The sequence below is a fragment of the Babylonia areolata genome, chromosome 21 (assembly GCF_041734735.1).
Source record: "Babylonia areolata isolate BAREFJ2019XMU chromosome 21, ASM4173473v1, whole genome shotgun sequence".
Lineage (NCBI taxonomy): Eukaryota > Metazoa > Mollusca > Gastropoda > Neogastropoda > Buccinidae > Babylonia > Babylonia areolata.
Window position 1 is genome coordinate 45,942,900 of NC_134896.1, and position 24,530 is coordinate 45,967,429.

Consider the following 24,530-nt stretch of genomic DNA (forward strand, 5'->3'; position numbering starts at 1 on the left):
AGATAACATGATGTGGAGAAACCTTCCAAGTGACTGCAAAAGATAAATAAATGTGACATAGTACAGCCACATCTGGCCAAAGCACCAGCTCTTTCATATTATGTGCTCTTTCATACACTGTCAAAAGTTATCTCTGGACTGTTTTCCCACTACAGAATGAGGACTGTTTTCCCACTACAGAAGGAGGACTGTTTTCCCACTACAGAATGAAGACTGTTTTCCCACTACAGAATGAGGACTGTTTTCCCACTACAGAAAGAAGACTGTTTTCCCACTACAGAATGAGGACTGTTTTCCCACTACAGAATGAGGACTGTTTTCCCACTACAGAATGAGGACTGTTTTCCCACTACAGAATGAGGACTGTTTTCCCACTACAGAAAGAAGACTGTTTTCCCACTACAGAATGAGGACTGTTTTCCCACTACAGAATGAGGACTGTTTTCCCACTACAGAAAGAAGACTGTTTTCCCACTACAGAATGAGGACTGTTTTCCCACTACAGAATGAGGACTGTTTTCCCACTACAGAATGAGGACTGTTTTCCCACTACAGAATGAGGACTGTTTGAAGACTGTTTTCCCACTACAGAATGAGGACTGTTTGAAGACTGTTTTCCCACTACAGAATGAGGACTGTTTGAAGACTGTTTTCCCACTACAGAATGAGGACTGTTTGAAGACTGTTTTCCCACTACAGAATGAGGACTGTTTGAAGACTGTTTTCCCACTACAGAATGAAGACTGTTTTCCCACTACAGAAAGAAGGACAATCAGACTTGCTGTGCCCCCAGACCCTCCCTCCTCATCCCACTTGCTAAGAATAAAAAGCTTTTTTTTTTAAGATTAAAAAATTTACAAATCCACAAAAATGCTACACACACACTATACACAACATTCCCATTTAAGTGGCATGTTTACTGAGCTATGTACTTGGGACTGTTCACAATGGAGAATGTTACATTCTGACTTTTAAAAGTGCATCCTATCCCTGTTGTTAGAGTTCCCCAACCTGATCGTGTTGCAATAATGCCCTCTGCCCCTGTGTTCATCAACCTCATGAAAGCTCCAGATTCAATCATTTGTGTATCACATTTCACAATGCATCTGTATCTATCTATATCTTAAGATCACCAAACTGCAGAATATCTGAACCTGTATGTTAACACATGCACAATATACATACACATTTCACTTTTCTCCTTGGGAAAGCATGAGGTGTTGGACACATTTCCATGAGAATAAAAGTCAAAACGAACTGAAACAAAATCAAAGAAAATATCTATCATCAGCATCATAATGTGAACTGAAAAAAAGCGTACAGCAGATTTCACTACTAACTCGTTACATATGTCATTCTTAAACAGAAAAAGTCTGTGAAAAAAATACCGGGTATTTATGTATTTAATGAGATCATGAATGACTCAGACAGTTTACAGATTTTTCAAAACAAAAACAACAACAGCTACATATAACTCACAAAGTAGTGCATGCACACTCACACACAAACACACAGAATATGTGTATCAAATAGAAAAATGAAAGCAACAGCATCAGTATGACATTGACAGTCAGTGAAACACTTGTAAGGAGCACAGGGAGCAGTCACCAGCAGCAAAGATTGGGACTGATCATCTGCCACACGTCAGCAAGTTCACAGTTCACATGCTGAAAACAAAAAAGGATTGTGCAAAAATCAGCAAACTAATGGTAATCATCACAACAGCAGATAAATCAGATTTGTGACGAAAGCAGCACAAGCCAGCCACAACACAGAGTTTTGACAATCATCACTGCTGACTGGAGAAGAATGAAAATGATATATCATCAGCTTCATTCACTGCGCCAACCACTGAGTCGGTTGTAGTGCTTTCTGTCCGCCCCAGTTAAGAAGCATCAGCGATGGCATGATGTCACAACAGCTTGCTTAGCAGAGATATCTTCTTTCACATTCTTTCTCTCTTTTTTCCCCCCCATTTGTAACTGTCCAAGTAAGACAGCAAATCTCCTATTCTTCTGATTGTTCATTATTTTTGCTTGCTGGAAGAAACATAAAAAAATGTCAAAAAATCAAATCTTTTCCACTTGAAGGAAACAATACCCCAAATAAATTTGACATCAGAGGAATCTCAAAGAGCAGCTGAATCTTCAAACCAAGTCAGTATCTCAAGATGGTGGGCACACGGTAATTTCTGTGTCCACAACTACCCGTGCCATACCTCTGCATCAATGGAAAGACCTGTCAGTCCTTGTCCTCATGCTGGCAGACTGTACAACTACACGTCAAAGTGAATGCAATTATTTTCATCCAAAAGAAGACCGGCACTTTGCTGATAAGCATAGAGATCATATCCAGATCTGCACACAAAGGTGGACAAAGATCGACATTTTTCAACTGGTATATGTGAGAACATGTGTTGTTTGTCTTTCATATCTCCATGATGTTCTGTGGACCCCAGTGAAATGAGAGGGTGGCAAGATTGCTATTCATTTATCAAGACATCTTGCTATAGCCCATATTCTTAAAACTCATACAATTTCAGTTTCAAGGTGTCAAAGTGTGTGGACTGATCCACAAGTACTGCACAACATCTGCTGTTGAAAAATTTATTTTAAAAAAGAGAGAAAAAGGGGGAGCAGATGCCTGACCTTTGCAAAAATCCAATGTGTTGATCAGGCTGGAAAAGCCTACCCTAGATTTGCGTAAAACAATAACATAAAATGCAATTTATAATAACAAAAATGAATAAATAAAAAAACAGTAAATACATACAAATACAGTATTGTGAAAGATATGATAGGAGAACACACACACACACACACACACACACAGGTAATAATAATAACTATAATACTACAAGAAAATAAAGAATACAGCTGCTATACATGGAGCCTTGTTGTTCCACAAATCAAGGAAATGCTGCAAACTGTAAAAGACTAAATTCACATGGACGGATCTCTAACAGAATAATAAGAATGGCTTCAGCTTTTTGGCATCTGATCTAAAAACTGGGAAATTATTCACCTTGGAGCAGACAAGTCCAGTGTTAACTGCAGAAGTTGCTGCAATTTTGGTGGCTTCAAATTACTTTTCAGAAAAATATATAATTTTTTCTGTGTTTATTCCTATAACTAGTGCTTCAAATACTACAATTCCTGAAACTTCAAGCAGATCCTGAAATAACCACCAGAACCATCCATTTATTTCATACATTATCTTTACAAGGCACTGAGAATTGTAACTTTTTATTGGGTATCATCTCATTATTGGTTTATTCAAAGTCAATAAGGCAGAAAAAAGGAGCAGAAAGTTCAGAATCAGAATTACACTTACCACTATCATGACAAGAACAAGACTGTGAAAGAATCATATGGCTGGACACAATTTGAAAGTGTTCTAATGAAATTTCTATACAAATATATGATTTTTAAAATGTATGAATGAAACACTTGCTCTCACAAGTAATCAGCATGGAACAAATCTCGTGAATTATTTAAAAATGGAAAATTGATGCATTTAGACAAAATAAGAAGAAAAAAACATCGCATACACACAGAAAGAAACAACCAAAAAGAATAAAAAGAAACAAGAATATTGATCATAATCTTTCTTGTTACAAAACAATTGTCAAACCATTCCTGTGCTTTCAAAATACGCAGTTAAAGAAAGTTTTTGACTCACCAACATTTTTCTTTTTTTCTTTGAAAAAAAATCAGCCCACCCCAGCTTACACAACCTTTCTCGTCCACTCCCCTCCATGAACCACTGACTGGGCAGCCCATGTGTTGTTGCAGAGGACACCCACACATAACCAAGTTCAAAGAAAAAGGAAACATGCTCCAACTAAACACCACAGCAGCCATCTCATGTGACCTCAGAAGGCCAAGCATGTTTCTTAAAACTAACGATACAATAAAGACACACAACACATCCAGTTTCACCCCCCTCTCCAGTTGTCCCATAACAATGTGTCAACACCTACAATTTCTTTGGTTACAAAATAGCAATGCAAGCAAATAATACATGAAAGAATGGGATTTTATTTTAAAATCAGCATTATATCAGCATCATATCATTTGTAGTTATTGTCTCCAGCAGAACAACATTGGGGCAGTGAATTTTTATCCATTGTGTCCAGGGTTTGGCATAGGAAGGCAGGACCAAAACCACTTCTGCTACTTTGACCTTACCTGACTGAAGTCAGGTACCTATTCACACCTGGCTGGAGTGAAAGACACAACACCATGCCAAAACTGGGCATCAATCCTTGTTGCTGGTGAATACTGGATCAGAAGTCCAGTGCCCAGCCTGCTCTGCCTCACTGCCTCCTACATAGCCAGAGGTAATGTGATTATCCTGTGCAAGTCTTTGTGCCACTGCACCATGTGCTCCTATTGACTGCTCTCTTTCTGTCCTCTCTGCCTGTACACCCACACACAATCTCCATGATTCAGTGTTTAACACTGATATCATTTCTTTCAAAATCAACATCAATTCTTGTCAACTGATGTAAACAATGTGACACAGTCACACCTTTCTTTGAGCATCCCATTTTCACAATATATAAAAGCCACTCCAAGTCTTGTTAAGTACATTATGAGATTAACTTTAATAAGTATACAAGGCTGTTGTCATTTGCATTGTGTTCTATAATTCTATTTCAATGATAGTGTTAAAACAATGAAAAATGCTCTTTGTCATATTATTTTGTAATATCATATCATCTACAATATGAATAATTTAAAGAAAGCTGCACAATGAAATACAGAACCACAAGTTCCATACAAACATAAACATATATTTACCCCCCCTCCACTCCCCCCCCACACACACACACATGCACATGCACACACACACACAGAGGTTCACTCACACATATAGCAACTGGAACTGAAACAACATATTTATCAAAGAAGACCCTGCTGGTGACAAAGCAAAATGTATTTCACTAAACTTGGAAGTTACCATTGCCATCAATCTTTTTCTTTTCAAAATCAACACTGGGAGAAAGGGAGAGAAAGGGTGTGTATTTATATTCATGTGGGTGTGAATGAATGAATGAGTGTGTTTGTGTGATATGATAGAGCATGTGTTCATGTTTGTGTGATATGAGTGAGCGTGATAGCACATGTGTGTGCTTGTGTGGTATAAGTGAGTGTGATAGCACATATGTGTGTGTTTGTGTGATTCGAGTGAGTGTGATAGTGCATGCATGCATATGACTGTGGCATGTGAGTGAGTGTGATTGTGCATGTTTGTGTGATATGAGAGCATGATAATGCATGTGTGCAGGGAACACACAGATCCATCCACAATTTTTCCACGTGGCACATTCCTTTTATCGAGGGATATGCAATGTGTCAAGCCATTTCATCATGAAACAATAATGCACAAAACATCTTATTGTCTTATATAAAGATAGATAATTATATATGCACACACACACAGACAGTGATCATAAATTCCTTCAAAGTCAGTTTACACATGAAATCACAACAGTCCAGTACACACAACACATCAAAATTAACGCAAATTTCTCACTTACTTTGCACGTGAAATCACAACAGTACTATTCACAACACATCGATTATCACCATTCACATACAAATTCGCTATATCAGTACATAAAACAACAACAGTATTGACAAAGTTCTGAATTTACAGGTGACCAAAATCCCAATAAATAACAATACACAGAACATCAAAAGTACTCAAAAAATTCGTTAGGGTATGACAGCTGCACTTTTGATTTTACATACTAAAGGAAAATAACTAAGGGAGAATTCAAATGCCCATTCATGACATCAGTTTAATCTTATAAACTATAGTCAACTGCAACAATTCAAAATAAGAATTCATAACTGCCTCTCCCTTTTTTAATTATGATATAATAGTATCAATTCAAGAAATAATATTTTTTTTTAAACTGCCTTCCTCTCTCAATAAGCACTACTACAGTTTAAAACAATATTTCATTATTACCAAAATAACTGCCTGTCAGAGCAGTTATCTCTGTCTTTACACACACACACACACACACACAAATAAAATAAAACTCAGTGATATAAGTAAAAATAATAAGTACACGAAGATTGTTCAAACCCAGTGCTGCTTCACTGATATCTGCAATCCAAATGTATTGTCTTGTGATCCACTTCTCACTCTTGTCAACAAAATAAAAGTGGGTGTGTGTAAGTGGTTGGAGGGTGTGAGTGAAAGGGTGATGATGGTGGTGGCAGTGAAAAAGACAACCCTGACAAGCCCACCTGAATCACCCTCTTGTGTTTCGCTGACAGGAGCTGAGTAGGACAGGGTTCAACACTGTCAACCTAAAGCTGTCTGAGGAGAGAACTATCTAAAAAGCAAAGAGAGAGGACAAAAAGAAAAACTGTTCCTTTTAAGTACAGATAACTAAAAAGGTTAAAGAGAGCTCTATTGGGGAAAGGAAACTAATTCTTCTAAGGAAAATAAAAAGCTAAAAGGGCAAAAAATAGTAATATTTCTTGTAACTATAGAGAATTAAAAACATAAGAGAGAGAGAGACAGACATACAGAGAGAAACTATTCCTGTAGGAACTGTGAACTAAAATGATCAGAGAAAAAAAAGGAGAAACTATTTCTTGTAAGGACAGTGAACTGAAAATGTAATAATAATGTAAAACTTTTTTGTAAGTGTTGAGAATTAAAAAGAGGGAAAACCATTTCTTTTAAGAATGAATAAATTTCTAAAAACACAAGGATATAAAAACACACAGACAAATTCTTCATTTCCTTGAATGATGGTGCTGATCTACTGAGATAAAGTCACCAAAAAATGTTTCGAAGGGTTCACTATATATAAATAATTCTGATTAACTGATAAGGTGCAGTAAAAAAACAAAAACAAAAAACAAACCCCAAATCAGCAAAAAACAACAAACAGATCTTTCATCTTTTCCCCCTATTGTAAATATAAAAAAAGTACATGGATAAATGGGATTCAATACAAATAAAAGTAGATTTATAAAGATGTTCGATAAAAATGCAAAGACAAGATCTCACAAAACATAAAACAAGACAGAAAGAACTATCAGCTCTCCCATGTTGAAATAAATTGGAAAAGTTGACTTCCCCTTTTGATGGCTATTCTATGGGCTACTTCTGAGTCCTTAACTTCCAAACTTTATATATGGTCACTCCACTTCCAGTTCTCCAACTCTTGCTAAACAGAAAGCAAATCACAAATGTTGCACAGTATTACAGGCCCTGTATCAATGAAACACTTGCTCTCGCAAGTAATCAACATAAAACAAATATTGTGAATTATTCAGAAATGGAAAAATGCACTTATACAGGTCTAATTGTATCACAATTACATAGGTTGTGTTTAACATAATTTACAATTGACAAATTATTGGAGTACTGAAAACAGGACCTAAATTCTTTTAATGATCAGTTACACTTTCATGTTTCACGATTATACACAGGTATCCCATTTTAATAACATATGTTATACATTTCTGTTACAGTGTGACTGTTAAATGTGTATATGTAAAACCTGTTTATAAAATTCAGCTACATTCTCAACATTGAGTGTGGAGTTTACACACATACTCTCTCTTAAACAAAAACACAAAATGACACATAGACAGCCACATGCACACATTCATTCACATTGTTTTAAGAGGTCTCCATGTGCTGAAAAAGTGAAGAATAAAAGAAGGGTAGAACAGAAAATAAAACATAACCCTCAAAATTTGTCCCAGAGATTTCTTCTGGAAGACTCCTATTTCAGACAGGAACAGCTGGATTTAACAGCCAATTGGTCAGACAGATTTTACAGGTCCTGGGTTTGGTTGTGATGCCTGATGGTTTAGGCCATTAACTTGAATAATGACAAACAATTTGCCAATCATGACATTTTTTTCTGAGATTCCATGGGGAATAGTCTAGAAACAATCCTATTTTATCAAGTAAAAAAAAAAAGAATCTATGCAACAAAGTTATAACAGGGCATTTACAGAATGCACACTGCAACTTGCATATACGTCTCAGAATATATATAGTCTATCAGTGCTCTGCATTGACTCAATATCTGCATTGGATCTGCATGTAATAAATGTACCAGGACAATACTCACACACCACACAAGGTCAAAAACATAAATGGACATGTTAAACAGCTTCACAATAAGAGTCACCCTGGCACTCAGATGATTTTCACACACACACACACACACACACACACACACACATACATAGAGAGATGCTTGTCAATATCTTACATTAACTAAAATGAAACAACACTGCGACTTCCAACCCACTCCCACACCCCTTCCTTTCGACCCCTCTCACTTTCAGTTTCAATCATTCTCTAGCAGTCCCCCAAGCCCTGCAGCCGACATAAGAAATGTCTGCTCCTGATTGTCACTGTACAACACAGGCCGCTGACGCAGAGCCATCATTCCCAGCTGCTTTGGCGAAACAGATTGCTTGCATCCAGCAGTTCTGACTTAATTCATTTTCTGCATGGATGTAATATGTCCGGCCATTCTCTTTGCTCTTGATTCGGAATGCGTACTGCTTCTTGTCTACGTTGCTCTCTGAAATTTCTGCGTTTGTCAGAGGAATTCTCTTGGGATCTCCCTGGAAAAAAAGAAAGAAAGATGTGGGTGATTAAAATGATGTGATGAATCTGGTGAAATCCACTGGTAAGAGATACAATGAATGCAACCTTGTGATTTGTGTTAAAAATAAAGTAGTTTAAGCTTTCTGAAAGCAAGAACATGCACAGTGCACAAAAAACTTACAAATGCACAATTCAGAGACATACAGTGAAATACCAATGTGCATAGTGTTTGTGTATGCACACCCTTGTTTCTGTGTGGTGTACATGATGCATGTATGTTGATGCACACTTTTATTTTTTTTATTTTAAACATCATGAGCTCACTGCCAAGGAGGTGTGGGCTTCAGTCTGCATTCCTCTTCTTATCACTATTACAATATGAATAGATCTACTCATGAAGCTGTGCTGCACACATTTAATCACAGTATTCTGAACTCCCAAAAACAGTAGTCATTATTCTTACAAGCCAAGGTATGAGTTAGAATTATTGTTATGTATGTTTATTGAATTAAAGGGGTGTTTATTTTTAACCGCCACAGTGTGAGAGAGAATTGTTGTTATGTATGTTTATTTTAAGGGATGTCAGTGGGTAGGAACTTAAATGCTGCACCATACCTGTGAAGTGATGGGGCAACTACAACAACAAATAAACAAGAGGTATTCAGGGTGTCATTCTGCAGGGTTGGCTACCAGAGTTAAGTTACTTTTGATTTTTCTCTCATTATTCAGGATAGAAGATGTAGCAATATTTCTACACACTCCCCTCTCTCCATCTAAATCTTGGCCATTAATTAAAAGTGTGCTGGTCCACCCTGTATTATGCAAGGCTGATTCAAATCAGAGATCATAAACAGAATACATAATCTAACCACAACACACACACCAACAACTACTGCTTCAAATTAAATCATACAAACCTGCAAACAACAGAGGTTTGCACAAAAGAAAACATACAGTTCAGTTCAGTTACTAAAGGTGTCACTGCATTTGGACAAATCCATATAATGCCACACCACATCTGCTCAGCAGATGCCTGACCAACAGTATAACCCAATGCGCTTTGTCAGGCCTTGAGGGAAAATAAAAACTAATGAACTAAAATAACATACAAAAGTAAATAAAATCTAGATAAGTAATTAATTTAATGAATTAATAAATTAAAATAGTAACTAAAAAACCCCACTAAAAATCAAAATAAACTATCTAAATGTTCACAGGCCCAACAATGCACAAAAAAGCACGCGAGTCCCAACACATTAACTCACTCACACACACACACACACGCGTGGACCCCCAACCCTAGCCCCCAACCCCACACAAACATCTACATTCCCCATTTCAGAGTTCGACTCCTGTTTTCAGAGCACCTGGTGGGTGAAGGGTGGAGATTTTTCCAATCTCCCAAACTGATATTTGTAGTTGTATTTGTTATTTTGTATTTCTCTTTTTTATCACAACATATTTCTCTGTGTGAAATTCAGGCTGCTCTCACCAGGGAGAGCGTGTCGCTACACTACAGTGCCACCCTTCTTTTTTGTATTTTTTCCTGTGTGCAGTTTTATTTGTTTTTCCCATCAAAGTGGATTTTTCTACAGAATTTTGCCAGGAACAACCCTTTTGTTGCCGTTGGTTCTTTTATGTGCACTAATTGCATGGTGCACACGGGACCTCTGTTTATCATCTCATCCGAATGACTAGCATCCAGACCACCACTCAAGGTCTAGTGGAGAGGGAGAATATATGTATATTGGCGGCTGAGCCGTGATTCAAACCAGCACGCTCAGATTCTCTTGCTTCCTAGGCGAACGTGTTACCTCTAGGCCATCACTCCACACATTCACTCCACATATGTGTGTAAACCTGCTAACGCCTCAACCCCATTCATATGTATATAAAAATGAAAGGATCAATGGTTTCTCCACTACAATGTGAAGCCATTTACAGCTTAGTCTTTTGTGGAGGACTATGACTCTCAAACTATAGGATGCAAGACTGCACTGGCTCTTGGTGCTGCAGCCTTGGGGGTTAGTTGGTCATTTGGGAACCATCCCAGCACTGACTGTCCTAAAATCCTCTGGACCTAGAGAGTGGGGATGTAACTTGGACAAGACACTCTACACTATAATCCAATTCTAGCCCAGATGTTCGGGTTAGCAGCTGCCTCCTCTGCTGTCCTAATGATCTTAGTTGGACATGACTATCAAACAGTAAATAAACATGCAGAAGATAAAGTTTGTACATTAAAGATCAGTAAATCAATGTCTGTGATCAGTGGATTAAGGAAACATGAAAATACTCAGCATCACCAATCACGACAGATTCATCAGCAAACTTACTGTTGGTCTTGTAATGGAAGAATGCACTAAAGACACCACCATCAGAAGAAATCACCCTGACACAGTAACTTCTTCTTTGTTCGTGGGCTGCAACTCCCACATTCACTCGTATGTACACGAATGGACTTTTACATGTATGACCATTTTTAGCCCGCTATGTATGCAGCCATACTCCATTTTCGGGGGTGTGCATGCTGGGTATGTTCTTGTTTCTATAGCCCAATTGCTGACATGGATTACAGGATCTTTAACATGCATATTTGATCTCCTGCTTGCATATACACACAAAGGGGGTTCAGGCACAAGCAGGTCTGCACATATGTTGACCTGGGAGATCAGAAAAATCTCAACCCTTTACCCACCAGGCGCCGTTACCGAGATTCGAACCCAGGACCCTCAGATTGAAAGTCCAACACTTTAACCACGCGGCTATTGTGCCCGTCTGACACAGTAACAACTCCAGAAGAACTGTCTCCAGAGGAACTGTGTATTTGGGTAATGGGGTAATTCCTGAGCTGAATAGTGCGGCTTTACCATGTACATGCACATTTCTTCTGTTGTTGGTGCTGTATATACATGTCAAATGGTGGGTAAATTAACGGACTGGAACTTCCTATTTGAGGAAGTTTCCTGGTTCATTTCTCTGTGGGAAACATGTAGTTGTTGGGTGTCGGTTGCATGAGTTCTGGCCATCATGTGAATGTCATCATTTACTTTTAATCATGCATAGTGTAAAATATATCGCATACTTCTGCTTTTTACATCCATAGGAAATGAGATATGAAGCAAAATATGTGTCGTTCATAAAGAAAAGGTGGCGGAGTCAACTGCTAGCTCTCCGGGCCTTGCTCTGATTGACTTACCTGTGGTGTGCTGTAGTAGAGAAGGTCGCAGTTTTTCAGGACAAAATAAACTCGTTTCCATTTTCTACTCAGTCTTGCTCTCTTCATTAAGTATCCTTTAATTTCGTTCGGCTCGATTTCACTGCCAGCATGGCTGTCTGAGCGGTTGGACAGACTGTTTGTATGACTTCCCGAGATAGAATCGGAGCAGGAAGCCATGTTGTCTGCTATGACGCACCTGTCAACATTGCCGTTAAAAGAAACGCTATTTGTCGTTAACGTTGATTAATGTTTGAAATTAAGAGTAACATTTAGTTACAAGGTAGAAAACAACATACGTTTTTAAGAATAGCATACATATAATTGATTAATAAAGTTTCTACTTTACGACTTAACGTCAATCTGACAAATCTCAGAAGCAGCACAGAATCACCTGTACTGTGTGTGCGTGCGTGTGTAGAGCGACAACAGATGTCTGTGCAGTGGCTGTGAAAGTCACTCCTTCTACCATAGACGTAATTAGATAGTTCCTCTGTCACACAGTTCGTGACATGTCGCTAGCGGGCGCGCTCTGAGGCGTTGGCGAAGGGATCCGATCGTTATAGATGCCAGTGTGGTTGGGGCTGCGTACAAGACAGCAGACGGCAATTTGGCCGCCAGTGTGAGGGACCAGACGAGCTGTCACAGAGTTGTGGGCTGAGAGTTAGGCGCCACCGCCTGACATCGACAGCTGAGACAGCAGTGTGCCATCGACATCTGCTGACGATTGGAACACGCATACATGTTGGAAGATGTCGGAAGACGGGGCCAGAGGAAGATGTGTCTTCTGGATGCAGATTGGATTTATGCGAGAGCAGGCAGTGGTGGACTCCGTCATGTCACTTCCAGCCCTCAAAGAGATGGCGTGCCAGTTCGTTGACAGAAAGGTAATTTCGTGTGTATGCTGTCTTTTTTCTGTTCTCAGACCCCACAGTCATTATATACTGCCTTTAACACCACCATTATACAGGCACAGTCGGTGAAGTGAAAAAGCCTGAAGTAACATCGACTCATACATGCAGTTCAAGACCACGCCCAAACTAAAATACTTCTCAGATCTGTCTGCCACTGCCGTTCCTAGTTCATGCCCAACCAGATCAACTGTACAGAACAATTAATAAACTAAACAAAACCATAATCTGGATCCTGCATAGACTCAAGTGCAACATTTCAAAGGAGTTGACTGATAGTGATACATGTGCTTTATTTTTTCACTTGCTAAAAAGTTGGATATGATTTTAACAATTACAGTCATGAATCTTACTCTTAGAGTCTGGCTTATTTATGTTCAACTTTCAGACCTCTCCCTCTCACTCTTATTTTTGACTCACTTGTGTAAACAAAGTGAGTATGTTTTAACCGGGTGTTCGGTTGTCTGTGTGTGTGTGTGTGTCTGTGTGTCCATGGTAAACTTTAACAGTTGACACCAAATTAGGCATAAAAATAGGAAAAATTCAGTTCTTTCCAGTCATCTTGTTTAAAACAATATTGCACCTCTGGGATGGTCACAAAAAAATAAACAAGAGAGGCAAAGCCTTCAAGACTCACTTGTGATACACTTAAAAAAAAAAAAAATCTAATCGTTAAAATGTGTTCTGTATTTGTTATTATAAAGCTTCGTGTTTAAAAAAAAAAAAAGAAAAAAAAAAAAAGAAGAAGTCCTAACCAGATTCGAACCCCGCGTGTTCGGGTGAGAAGAAACTGCCTTATCCATTACACTATCGTGGCTCCTTAACTGACGTTCTAAAATTTAATATTTGAACATACATGTATACATTTTTAAAGGGCGATAAATAAATTGCGGTATTCGCAGTGAGAACACTGTTTATATCATATTATTCTGGTGTATCTTGATCATTAAAAAAATCTTTAAGGGCAATAAAAAATTCTTTTTAATGGCTATCGCGGCAATCACACTGCAACATTTAGCCGTTTTCACTAGATCTAGATAGATACATGTACAAGTTTAGTTACACCCGCCGGGAATGTAGTACAACACGGTCGATTCAATTTCTCTTTTATGTTTATTCTAGTTTTATAGTTTTAAAGTTGATATGAAAATTTAGTATTTTGTTAAACTAATAACATGTAGAGCCAAGTACAAGTACTTTTAAACGTCGTAAGAAGTGAAAAGGACTTCATTTTGAGAAAAGTCAAGACTGGAAATTTTTTGGTTTACAATTTTTAACTGTGAATTCCGATTGATTCTGTGGATATTTTTATGGCAGTTTGGGGCATAATCCAGTAAGTGATGAGGCGTTCACAAATCTTTCTCTGAATAAATATTTAACGGTCTCCTTCTCCAACTTTCCATCACATGTTATCGTGTATTGTCCATTGAACCTAGGATTGAACGGGCAGGTCAACAACTTGAAACAAAATGGCGTCGTTCGCGTTCGCGAAGAATATGAGCACGCGCTTTGAATGTGTATAAATATGTGTACACAGTTGAGTTTTGCCCATGACCTTCAGGGCTCAGCCAACAGATCTGTAAAGTCCACTCGTCGTATTGATTTTAGTATTTTCCGAAAAAGACCACTTGGGCGAATGAACATAGTGAACGCCCTGTACACTGAGAGTAAAACACACAAATACTTTGTCAGTTGACACCAAATTAGGCATAAAAATAGGAAAAATTCAGTTCTTTCCAGTCATATTGTTTAAAACAATATTGCACCTCTGGGATGGGCACAAAAAAATTAAAAAAAGAAGCCTAATTATATGCAAACTGTATTTACTGTTATATTTATATTTTTTGTATTCTCTAAACTTGGTACTTTGATCTGATATTCTGACCCAACAACAAGAGCAGTCATTATTATCATTTTTTGTTCAAACAGGAACTTCTTTTGCTAAGCATGGAAGTTTTATTTATTTTGCAAACGTTTTGGTGCAGATAGTAAAAAAGGGAAATTACTCTGTAATTAATGCTAGGGGACTTAATTTGCTTTAAACTGATCTTTCTCATCTTAAACATTTCATTTTGAAATTATACTCAATACATAAAAAGCTTGGATTTTTTTAAAGTGTATCACAAGTGAGTCTTGAAGGCCTTGCCTCTCTTGTTGTTACATGTTTTGTTTATATTTTAATGTGGGATACATTGCATGTGTTGTAAGTTCAACCAAATAATGCAGTAAAAAAATAAAATAAAATAAAATAAAAATATAAAAGAAACATGCGATAAAACTGTTGCAGACAGGTGACATCAGTGAAATCCTGCTTTGCTGATTGGAATTTATCATTTTATGACAATAGTTTGCAAGCCATCTTAAATTAAAGTCTGATTGATTTTTTCCACCACAATACCACTATTAAAAATACAAGTATGTGATGTTAATGGAAAATTTGGCCTGCAGTTGTTATCTGTTCATTGGTTGTCAATACAAAAACTCCAGAAAGTTCAAAACGCAGGAGAAGATTAATCTTTAGAACCGAAAAGACTGACAATATCACTCATCTTCTGCATTCTCTTCACTGGTTACCAATTTCTGCCCGCATTCAGTACAAAGTTGCAATTCTCACCTTCAACTCCATTTTGGGTGCTGCTCCTCTGTATCTGAGACTGAGAGAATTTATTCAAACCGCCACACCCCGTCGACAACTCAAATCATCTTCCGATTCACGGCGGCTACTTATTCCCCGTGTTAAAACCTGATCCTTGAGTGATTCTTCTTTTTCTTATTTAGCTCCATATGTCTGGAACAGTTTACCTCACGATCTTCGCCACTCTCCTTCATTTCAATCTTTCAAAACTGGTCCGAAAACACATCTTTTTGAAAACGCCTATCCATAGACCTTCCATACCTTTTCAGTTATAAGCCATGCACACTCTCTCTCTCTTTCATTGTATGTGTGTGTGTGTGTGTGTGTGTGTGTGTGTGTGTAATTATATAATATGCGTAGTCTCTGAATCTGTTTTATGTTATTGTGTGCTAAATCATTTTTCTTCTTCTTTCTTTTGTGAGTTATTACATGCGCGCATGCGTGTGTATGTTTGATGTTTATTGTAAAGCGCTTTGAGCTCTTTTTAAGGGAGGAAAACACTCAACAAATGTCCATTATTATTTTCCTTGTTTAAAAACTGGTATAATTATAACAATAGCCTGTTGCTTTTCATTTGCGCTAAACCCTGAACACTTTTATAAAAAGCAATAAAAGAAGAACATTTGCTGGTAACTGAATGTCTCAGTATATCATTAGAAACTGCATCTATTCTAATCCAACAGATGTTTTCTTGTTAGGGAGGGACAGTGCACTGTACAGCATCATGAACTGTCAGCCACTGCTCAATGGTAGCTGGTGTTTTTTCAGATTCCAGCAGCCTGGCAATCATCATATTGATTGAACATATTAATTGTATTATTTAGCTGGTGTTATTTAATGTTGAACTTGAAGAAATCGTTTTCAAAATGTAGATTTGTACTTGTAGATTTGTTTTCACTTGGAAAAAAAAGGTGGTCAGAATTAAAGTTTTAAACATAAAAATTGTAGATTATCAACATATTTAGTATAAACTGTCCAAGGTATTTGACTCTGCAGTGATCAAGGCATCTTAGAAAAAGTGCAGTGAAGAGTTTCTCAGCTGAAAAACACAAACTGATTAATTGATTAATAATTATTACACATCTGTTCTCACACACACATACCTATGATTAGTATGAATGCTTGCAAACACACACACACAGACACATACACACACACACACACACACACACACACACACACACACACAAAGAGAGGGAAAAAAAAGACAAACACACACACACACACACACACACACACACACAAAGTGACAAACACATACACTCTCTCTCTCTCTCTCTCTCTCTCTCTCTCTCTCTCACTCTCTCTCTCTCCCTCCCCCTCTCTTTGTTCATATTCAAATTGCTACACTATTTTCTCACCATCTTACTGATATACATGTACTACATGTACACACAAACACATAAAACACATTCACTGGGATGCAATTTGTACCATGTTTTCAGTGTGAAAAAGATGAATGAGGCTATGATGGATGAAGGAGATCCCAGTGTGTGTGTGAGGGGAGTTTCATCATGTGGCTAATGACCAGTGTTTCTTAGTGATGGAGGAAGATGGACGTGATGGAGTGCACACTATTTCATTCAGTATTTGCCAAGGAGTAGGATAGAAATGTGCCATTAGGCTCATGATGGATGGTCAGTATAGATTTCGCTATTTCTCTGTTTGGAAATTTTGTATGGTGTATTTTGCATTCACCGACCATAATGCATGGTTGTCTTTTTGATAAGAAAAAAATATATTGACCAATCTGTACATGTATGTATGTTCGATATTCTAAGCATGCACATAGTATACGTTTAGTATGTGTTGCACATTGCAACACACACATGGACACACTTGTACTGTTGTAGACTTACATATATCCATCCACTGTAGACACACTATGATTATCACTAGATGTAATGTGAAATACAGAATTATCTTATCCATCTATTGATCTTGTTGGTATTGAAAACAGTGAAGAACTTTTTTTTTTCAGTTGTTAGCACAGCCTGGTGTGGATCATGCAAAAGAACATATGACTGTGTTGATCTTAATTATTTGCTGTACCTTAGTTCCTTAATTGGTATTCTAGATATTTAAAAGATCCTGTCATTAACATATCTATAGAAAAAATATATCCTGAACAACTTTGTTTACAGCATCAGTGGCTGAAGTTGTATGATCAATACATTACTCAAGACAGAAGTCCAGACATTGTCCATGTATCAGTATTACCAGCTGGTAACCCCCCTCCCCTCCCTCCCCCTTATCAGGTTCGTGGAGAAACAGGCTCAATGGTAACAAGGCATAAGTATTTTCTCTTATCTCTGTCTGATCAATCCTAACAGCATTAGTGATAAGGCATCAGGTACTTCCTCTTATCTTTGATAATTTTCCTGGGGACTGTGTTGGACTTGTTCCTGTCACTGTCAGGACTGAATCCTCAGCACACTCCCTTTTTTTTTTTTTTTTTTTTTTTTTTTTTTTTTTTTTTTGCTGCCCCATCTATGATCTAATGTATCATTTCGTTGGCATTACTCCCACGCTGCAGATTCCGAGTCCCCCATACACAGCCACACCCAGGTTTGTTTGTTGCTAACCCAGCATCAGCATTTCTAGGGAATCATCAGTATGGGGTCACCCGGAGGCCACACATTCAGAGGAGATCCTGTACTGTTGCTGTGTCACTTCAGTGGTGTTCAGTAGTGCCTGTGCCAATTTAACATACATAGGACACCAGCTACCACCCCGCTACGTGTGACAATATCTGTTCACTTTGTGCCAGGCCACGGTGTTGTTATTTATTATTATAATTCTATTTAGTAGGACTACTAGTTGTAGCAGTATTGAATCTTATAATAATGTAGCATCTATCTTCTGTCACAAATCAAACTCAAACTAGTCTAAGCACTTAACAAACGCAGCTCTAGTCATTTGCACAACAGGCTGGTGGAGCTGACTGAGAGCTGTCTGTAGGCACTCATCATTCATTTTCTGTGTCATTCTATCAGGTTTCAGTCAGTCACACATGCACACACACACACACACACACACACATTCGAGCCTGTGGATTTTACTGTGAAAATTCACTAGGAACAGCTCTCTTGATGCTGTGGGTTCTTTACATGCGCTAAGTGCATGTTACACACAGGATCTCAGTTGATCATCTCATCCAAATGACTAGCATTGAGACCACCATTCAAGGTTTAGTAGAGGGCGAAAAAATACTGGTGAGTGTGGGATTCATTCATTTTAACTCAGATTGTCTCATTTTGTAGGCAGGCATGTTACCACAAGGCCAACATTCCCATCTGATAGGATGGCAGCAAGATAGTCATTAGTTATTGAACATTATCACTAAGTAGCAAGGGCGAAAACATGTATGGAGCTGATTGCCATTCTGTGACAGTATCAGACAATGTTGATCAGTAGTTTGATGATGGATCTTGGTCACTTGGAGCTGTCTGCTGGAGGTTGGTGGGCTGGATAGTCTTGATTAAGATTACAGAGCTCACTGTGGCTGATAGTGTTTATGGGCAAGCTGACTGCAAGGATTGCCTGAGCAGTGTACCTGTCATCATAGAAGTAAACTCTTTATTGGTTGGTCAGTGTGCCTGTCTGTCTGTTTGTCTCTCCCTCCCCACTTTCCTCTGTGTGTGTGTGTGTTCAAGCATTTTTGTTTGTCACTTTGTGTGCATGTGTGTGTGTGTGTGTGTGTGTGTGTGTGTGCGCGCGCGCATTCATGCAGCAGTTGTTTCTCCCATGTTGCTCCACCACAGCCCCATCAGCAGGCATTAATGAAGGCTGCAGAGCTCCCTTCCCTTTGGTATTCAGAGCTGTGCGACATTTAGTCCCTAGACTGGTGACCTTTTTCCCCTGCTGTGTTGTGTGTTCTGGCATACGTGTACTGCCATTGCAGACAGTGGACTGGTTTAGTCAGCCACCCGCAACACCTTCTCCCTCCACACACACACAGCCACCTGCAACACCTCCTCCCTCCACACACACAAACACACACACACAGCCACCTGCATCACCTTCTTCCTCCACACTCACACACAGCCACCTGCATCACCTCCTCCCTACACACACACACACACACACAGCCACCTGCATCACCTCCTCCCTCCACACACACACACACACACACACACACACACACACACACACACACACACACAACCACCTGCATCACCTTCTCCATCCACACACACACACACACACACACACACACACACACACACACACACACACACACACACACACACAGCCACCTGCATCACCTCCTCCCTCCACACACACACACACACACACACACACACACACACAGCCACCTGCATCACCTCCTCCCTCCACACACACACACACACACACACACACACACACACACACAGCCACCTGCATCACCTCCTCCCTCCACACACACACACACACACACACACACACACACACACACACACACACACACACACAGCCACCTGCATCACCTTCTCCATCCACACACACACACACACACACACACACACACACACACACACACACACACACACATTCAGACACCTGCATCACCTCCTCCCTCCACACACACACACACACACACACACACACACACACACACACACACACACACACACACACAGCCACCTGCATCACCTCCTCCTTCCACACACACACACACACACACACACACACACACACACACACACACACACACACACACACACACACATGCACATGCACATGCTCACACTCACACTCACACTCTTTCATGCACACACACACACACACACACACACACACACACACACACACACACACACACACACACACACACACACACACCTTCTTTCCTGATTAGACCATTAATCGACTAATGTATAATTTTTGTTTAACTGTAGGTGAATGAAAAAACGAAACATGACAACAAAAAGATACAGAGTGTTTTCTTTCCTGCTATAGAAATAAAGAAAGTGAAGTGTATCTAATATCAATGAGATTCATGTGCTGACATGAGACTTGTACAGGAATCTTGACTGGCAGTAGCTGGTGTAATTAATAAAAGGAAGATGGGGAATAATATGCTTTAGTTTGCTTTTAAGTTTTACAGTCCAGAGTCCTTCTGTATCTCAGCCTACACAATCTTTGTCAGAGGCTTTTTTTTTTTGCTTTTTTGTTGTTGTTATTGTTGTTGTTATAGCTTTTTGTGTTTGCTGGTATCCCCTTTGCCCTGCTTTTTCCTTTGGTCAATAGTGATTCAGGTCAGGTCGACTATTGGTTGTTTTCATCAGACAGCAGAAAAATGATGTTAATGCTTAGATTAGAACATGATGAAAATACATTGAATCAATACAGGAAGCTGCATGTGTTTACATTTTTTTTATGTGTGTGTGATAGGGGAGAGCGGAAGGAGGGGGGTTGAGTTTTGATTAGAATAACAGAGTACTGTTATCACCATGGTGACAGTTGACAATGGAACAGGGAGAAGTTGGAGCGTTACCATGGTTATCTATTAACCTTGTCAATGAAAAAAAAAGCCAAATTTGTCCTGGCTGACTCTTTGTCTCTGTTTCGCTGTGTCTGTTTCTCTCTCTCTCTCTCTCTCTCTCGCTCTCTTTGTCTCTCTCTTCAGTCACCCCCTTGCTCACTGTCTCTCACTGTCTGTCTGCCCCCCCCCCCCCTCCAATCCCTCTCCATCCTCCTCCCTCACCCTGCCAACCTCTGCCCTCACCCAGTGTATCTCCAGCATCCCTGTGTCAGGGATCATAATTCAGGCAGGCTACAGAAGTAGCCATGTGTACAAAGTACATTGTGTATACATACACCTATGCTCCGTGTATACTGAAAGGGCAAGAGCACAAGTAGGTGATAGCAATACCACTTGACATTCATTGCTCCGCCAGACCTGTGATCTGACTTGACCCTAACATGTTTGTTGTTGTTGTTGTTTTTGACTGGTGCCCCTTTGCTTCCAGGAATGGATATATATTTATATATTATATTGAATTTTATATATTGCAATCTGATTAATTTGCTGACTGACTTTAATTCTTACTGACTGCATCTTCTTCAGTCTGTTTGTTTATAATTTTATTTGTAAATTATGCCTGTCTCTGTCTTAATCTCTCAAGATGCCAATGAAAACAAAAATGGTTAAATGGTATCTCTGTTTCGGTTTCTTATTGTCATCATCTTTGCTTGTTCATGTGTGTGTGTGTGTGTGTGTGTGTGTGTGTGTGACTGTACGAGTGTGTGTTGTCTGTCTGACTGTTTCTCTCCTCTCTCTCCTCTCCTCAGTGAGTATGTGTGCAATGTCTTTGTTTCCCCAAACTCTTATTATTTTTCTCTTCCTTTCTGATTTCTTTCACTTGTTGTATGTAAAGGCTTTTTTTTCACAACTTGACTGGCCAAGATTCAAGGAAGGAAATAAATAATATGATGAATATATTGCATTGTAATATTTTATTCTTAAGAAAGAGGTGTGTGTGTGTGTGTGTGTGTGTGTGTGTGTGTGTGTGTGTGTGTGTGTGTGTACATTTGTCTTTGCTTGTCCAAGAATAAAATGATTAAGATTCAGCAAATTTCTATCATCTATAACAGTTTTTATTATTATTTATTTTCTTTTTATACTGATAGATCTACTAGCTATGTTCAGATCATATAGTTAGAGCCAAAGAGAGGAAAACAGACAGATCCAAGACAAGGAAGAAAAGAAAAAGTTCATAATTGGAATGGACAAAAATGAAGAGAGTGGAAAAGAAAGTAACTTAATTATTTTCTTTATTTAGTGCAGATACTTGTGTAGTGGGTCACACTTTAGTCGGATCTCTTGAGTCCCTACAGCATTCATCTTCAACCACCACTTCAACCATAGTCCATCACCGCTTCAGTCATCATCCATCACCACTCCATACATCATCCATCACCACTCCATTCATCATCCATCACCACTTATTCATCATTTGTCACCACTTCATTCATCATCCATTGGTCACCACTTCATTCATCATCCATTCATCACCACTTTATTCATCATCACCACTTCATTCATCATCCATCCATCACCACTTTATTCATCATCACCACTCCATTCATCATCCATCACCACTCCATTCCATCATCCATCACCTCTCCATTCATCATCCATCACCACTCCATTCATCACCCATCCATCATCACTCCATTCATCATCCATCCATCACCACTTTATTCATCATCACCACTCCATTCATCATCCATCACCACTCCATTCATCATCCATCCATCATCACGTCATTCATCATCCATCCATCATCACTTCATTCATCATCCATCCATCACCATTTCAAAAATCATCCATCCATCACCACTCCATTCATTATCCATCTGTCACTTCATTCTTCATCCAAGGATCCACCCACCACTATTCATCATCCATCCATTACCACTCCATTCATCATACAACCATCACCCATTTCAGTAATCATCCATCCACCACCATTCATCATCCACCCATCACCACTTTCGTTCATCCTTCACCACTTTGTTCATCATCCATCACCACTGCATCACCACTTCATTCATTCATCCATCCATCATCACTTCATTCATCCATCCATCACTTCATTCATCACCCATCACCACTCTGTGCATCATCTGTCCATCACCACTTCATTCTCATAACTCCATTCATCCATTCACCACCATTCATCATCTATATGTATCCATCACCACTTCATTCAACCATTCATCATCCATCCATCACCACTCCATTCATCACCACTCCATTCATCATCCATCACCACTCCATTCATCATCAATCCATCACCACTCCATTCATCATCATCATCCATCACCGCTCCATTCATCATTCATCCATCACCACTCCATTCATCATCCATCACCATTCATCATCCATCCATCACCACTTTATTCATCCATTCATCACCACTCCATTCATTATCACTCAATTCATCCATCCACCACCATTCATCATCCATCAATCACCACTCCATTCATCATCCACCCATCACCACTTCATTCATCATCCATCACCACTCACCCATCACTTCTTTTTATCATCAATCCATCACCACTCCATCATCCATTCATCACCACTCCATTCATCCACCCATCATCCATCACCACTCCATTCATCCACCCATCATCCATCACCACTGTATTTATCATCCATCCATCACCACTTCTTTCATCACCCATCACCCTTCTTTCATCATCCATTCATCACTAACTCATTTTATCATCCATCACTGATTCATCATCTACCACCACTTCAGTTAATGAATTCATCATCTATTCATCACCACTTCATTCATGATCCATCACCAGTTTATTCATCATCCATCACCACTTCATCATCCATCATCAGTTCATTCATCATACATCACCATTCCATTCATCATCCATCCATCCCTTTAAAAACATTACTTATTCTGTCTTAGCACAGTGACCTGTATGTTTTGGTATGTTGTCTTCTTCTTTTAACAAAACACTGGCTTTGCTTCACGCTCTGAGAGAAACTGCCAGACTGATCAAAGCAGACCAACACCCGCCTGAACACGTTGTCTTTCTGACAGACTGCAGATCAGCCATCCAAAAATTGCAGTCACCCAGTGAGCAGTTGGAAAGAGACACACAGCGCCTGCTTGGCGTCTCTCGCTACACACACACGTCGCTGTCCAGTGGATCCCTGCCCACTGTGGTCTGGCAGGAAACGAGGAGTCGGACAGACTGGCCAAGACTGGCAGCAGACTGGAGCAGACAAACCAGCCAGTCTCATACAGGGAGGCAAAAACACTGGTCAAACGATAATTTAAAAACTCATTCCAGCAACAACATAGCCATCCACCTGATGACCAGATGCCTCACCTGCAGCGATTCCAGCAGACAATCATATTCCGACTACGCACGGGGCACTGCCGCCTGCGAGACCACATGTACCGAATAAAGCTGTCACATACTCCGGACTGCCCGTGTAAGACAGGCCCACAAACCCCGGAGCACATCCTACAGTCCTGCCCCCTGTATCAAGATGCACGGACGCAGCAGTGGCCGTATAGAGCCACACTGGCAGAAAAGCTCTGGGGCACCAAAGAAGACCTCATCAAGACCACCACCTTCATTTCCAGCATAGGACTGCAAGTCTGAGACCATGATCACGGGGAACGCAGAAGAAGAA

General features: G+C 39.4%; 2 protein-coding genes across 2 annotated transcripts in view; one reads left to right on the top strand and one right to left on the bottom strand.

Moving 5' to 3' along the window:
• Nucleotides 1-1,387: 1,387 nt before the first annotated feature.
• On the bottom strand, nt 1,388-12,049 carry LOC143295683 (PH domain-containing protein DDB_G0274775-like). The gene is made up of 2 exons (XM_076607301.1): nt 11,807-12,049; nt 1,388-8,624 (listed from the first exon to the last, which is right to left on the bottom strand). The coding sequence occupies exons 1-2, from the start codon at nt 12,002-12,004 to the stop codon at nt 8,406-8,408; spliced, it is 417 nt and encodes a 138-aa protein (XP_076463416.1). The 5' UTR covers nt 12,005-12,049; the 3' UTR covers nt 1,388-8,405.
• A 204-nt stretch (nt 12,050-12,253) lies between these two features.
• LOC143295970 (serine/threonine-protein kinase D1-like) overlaps nt 12,254-24,530 on the top strand; it is a 58,807-nt gene continuing 46,530 nt past the window's right edge. The window contains exon 1 of the mRNA XM_076607677.1: nt 12,254-12,711. Coding sequence (XP_076463792.1) covers nt 12,577-12,711 — 135 coding nt within the window. The 5' untranslated portion in view covers nt 12,254-12,576. The remainder of the gene's footprint in view (nt 12,712-24,530) is intronic.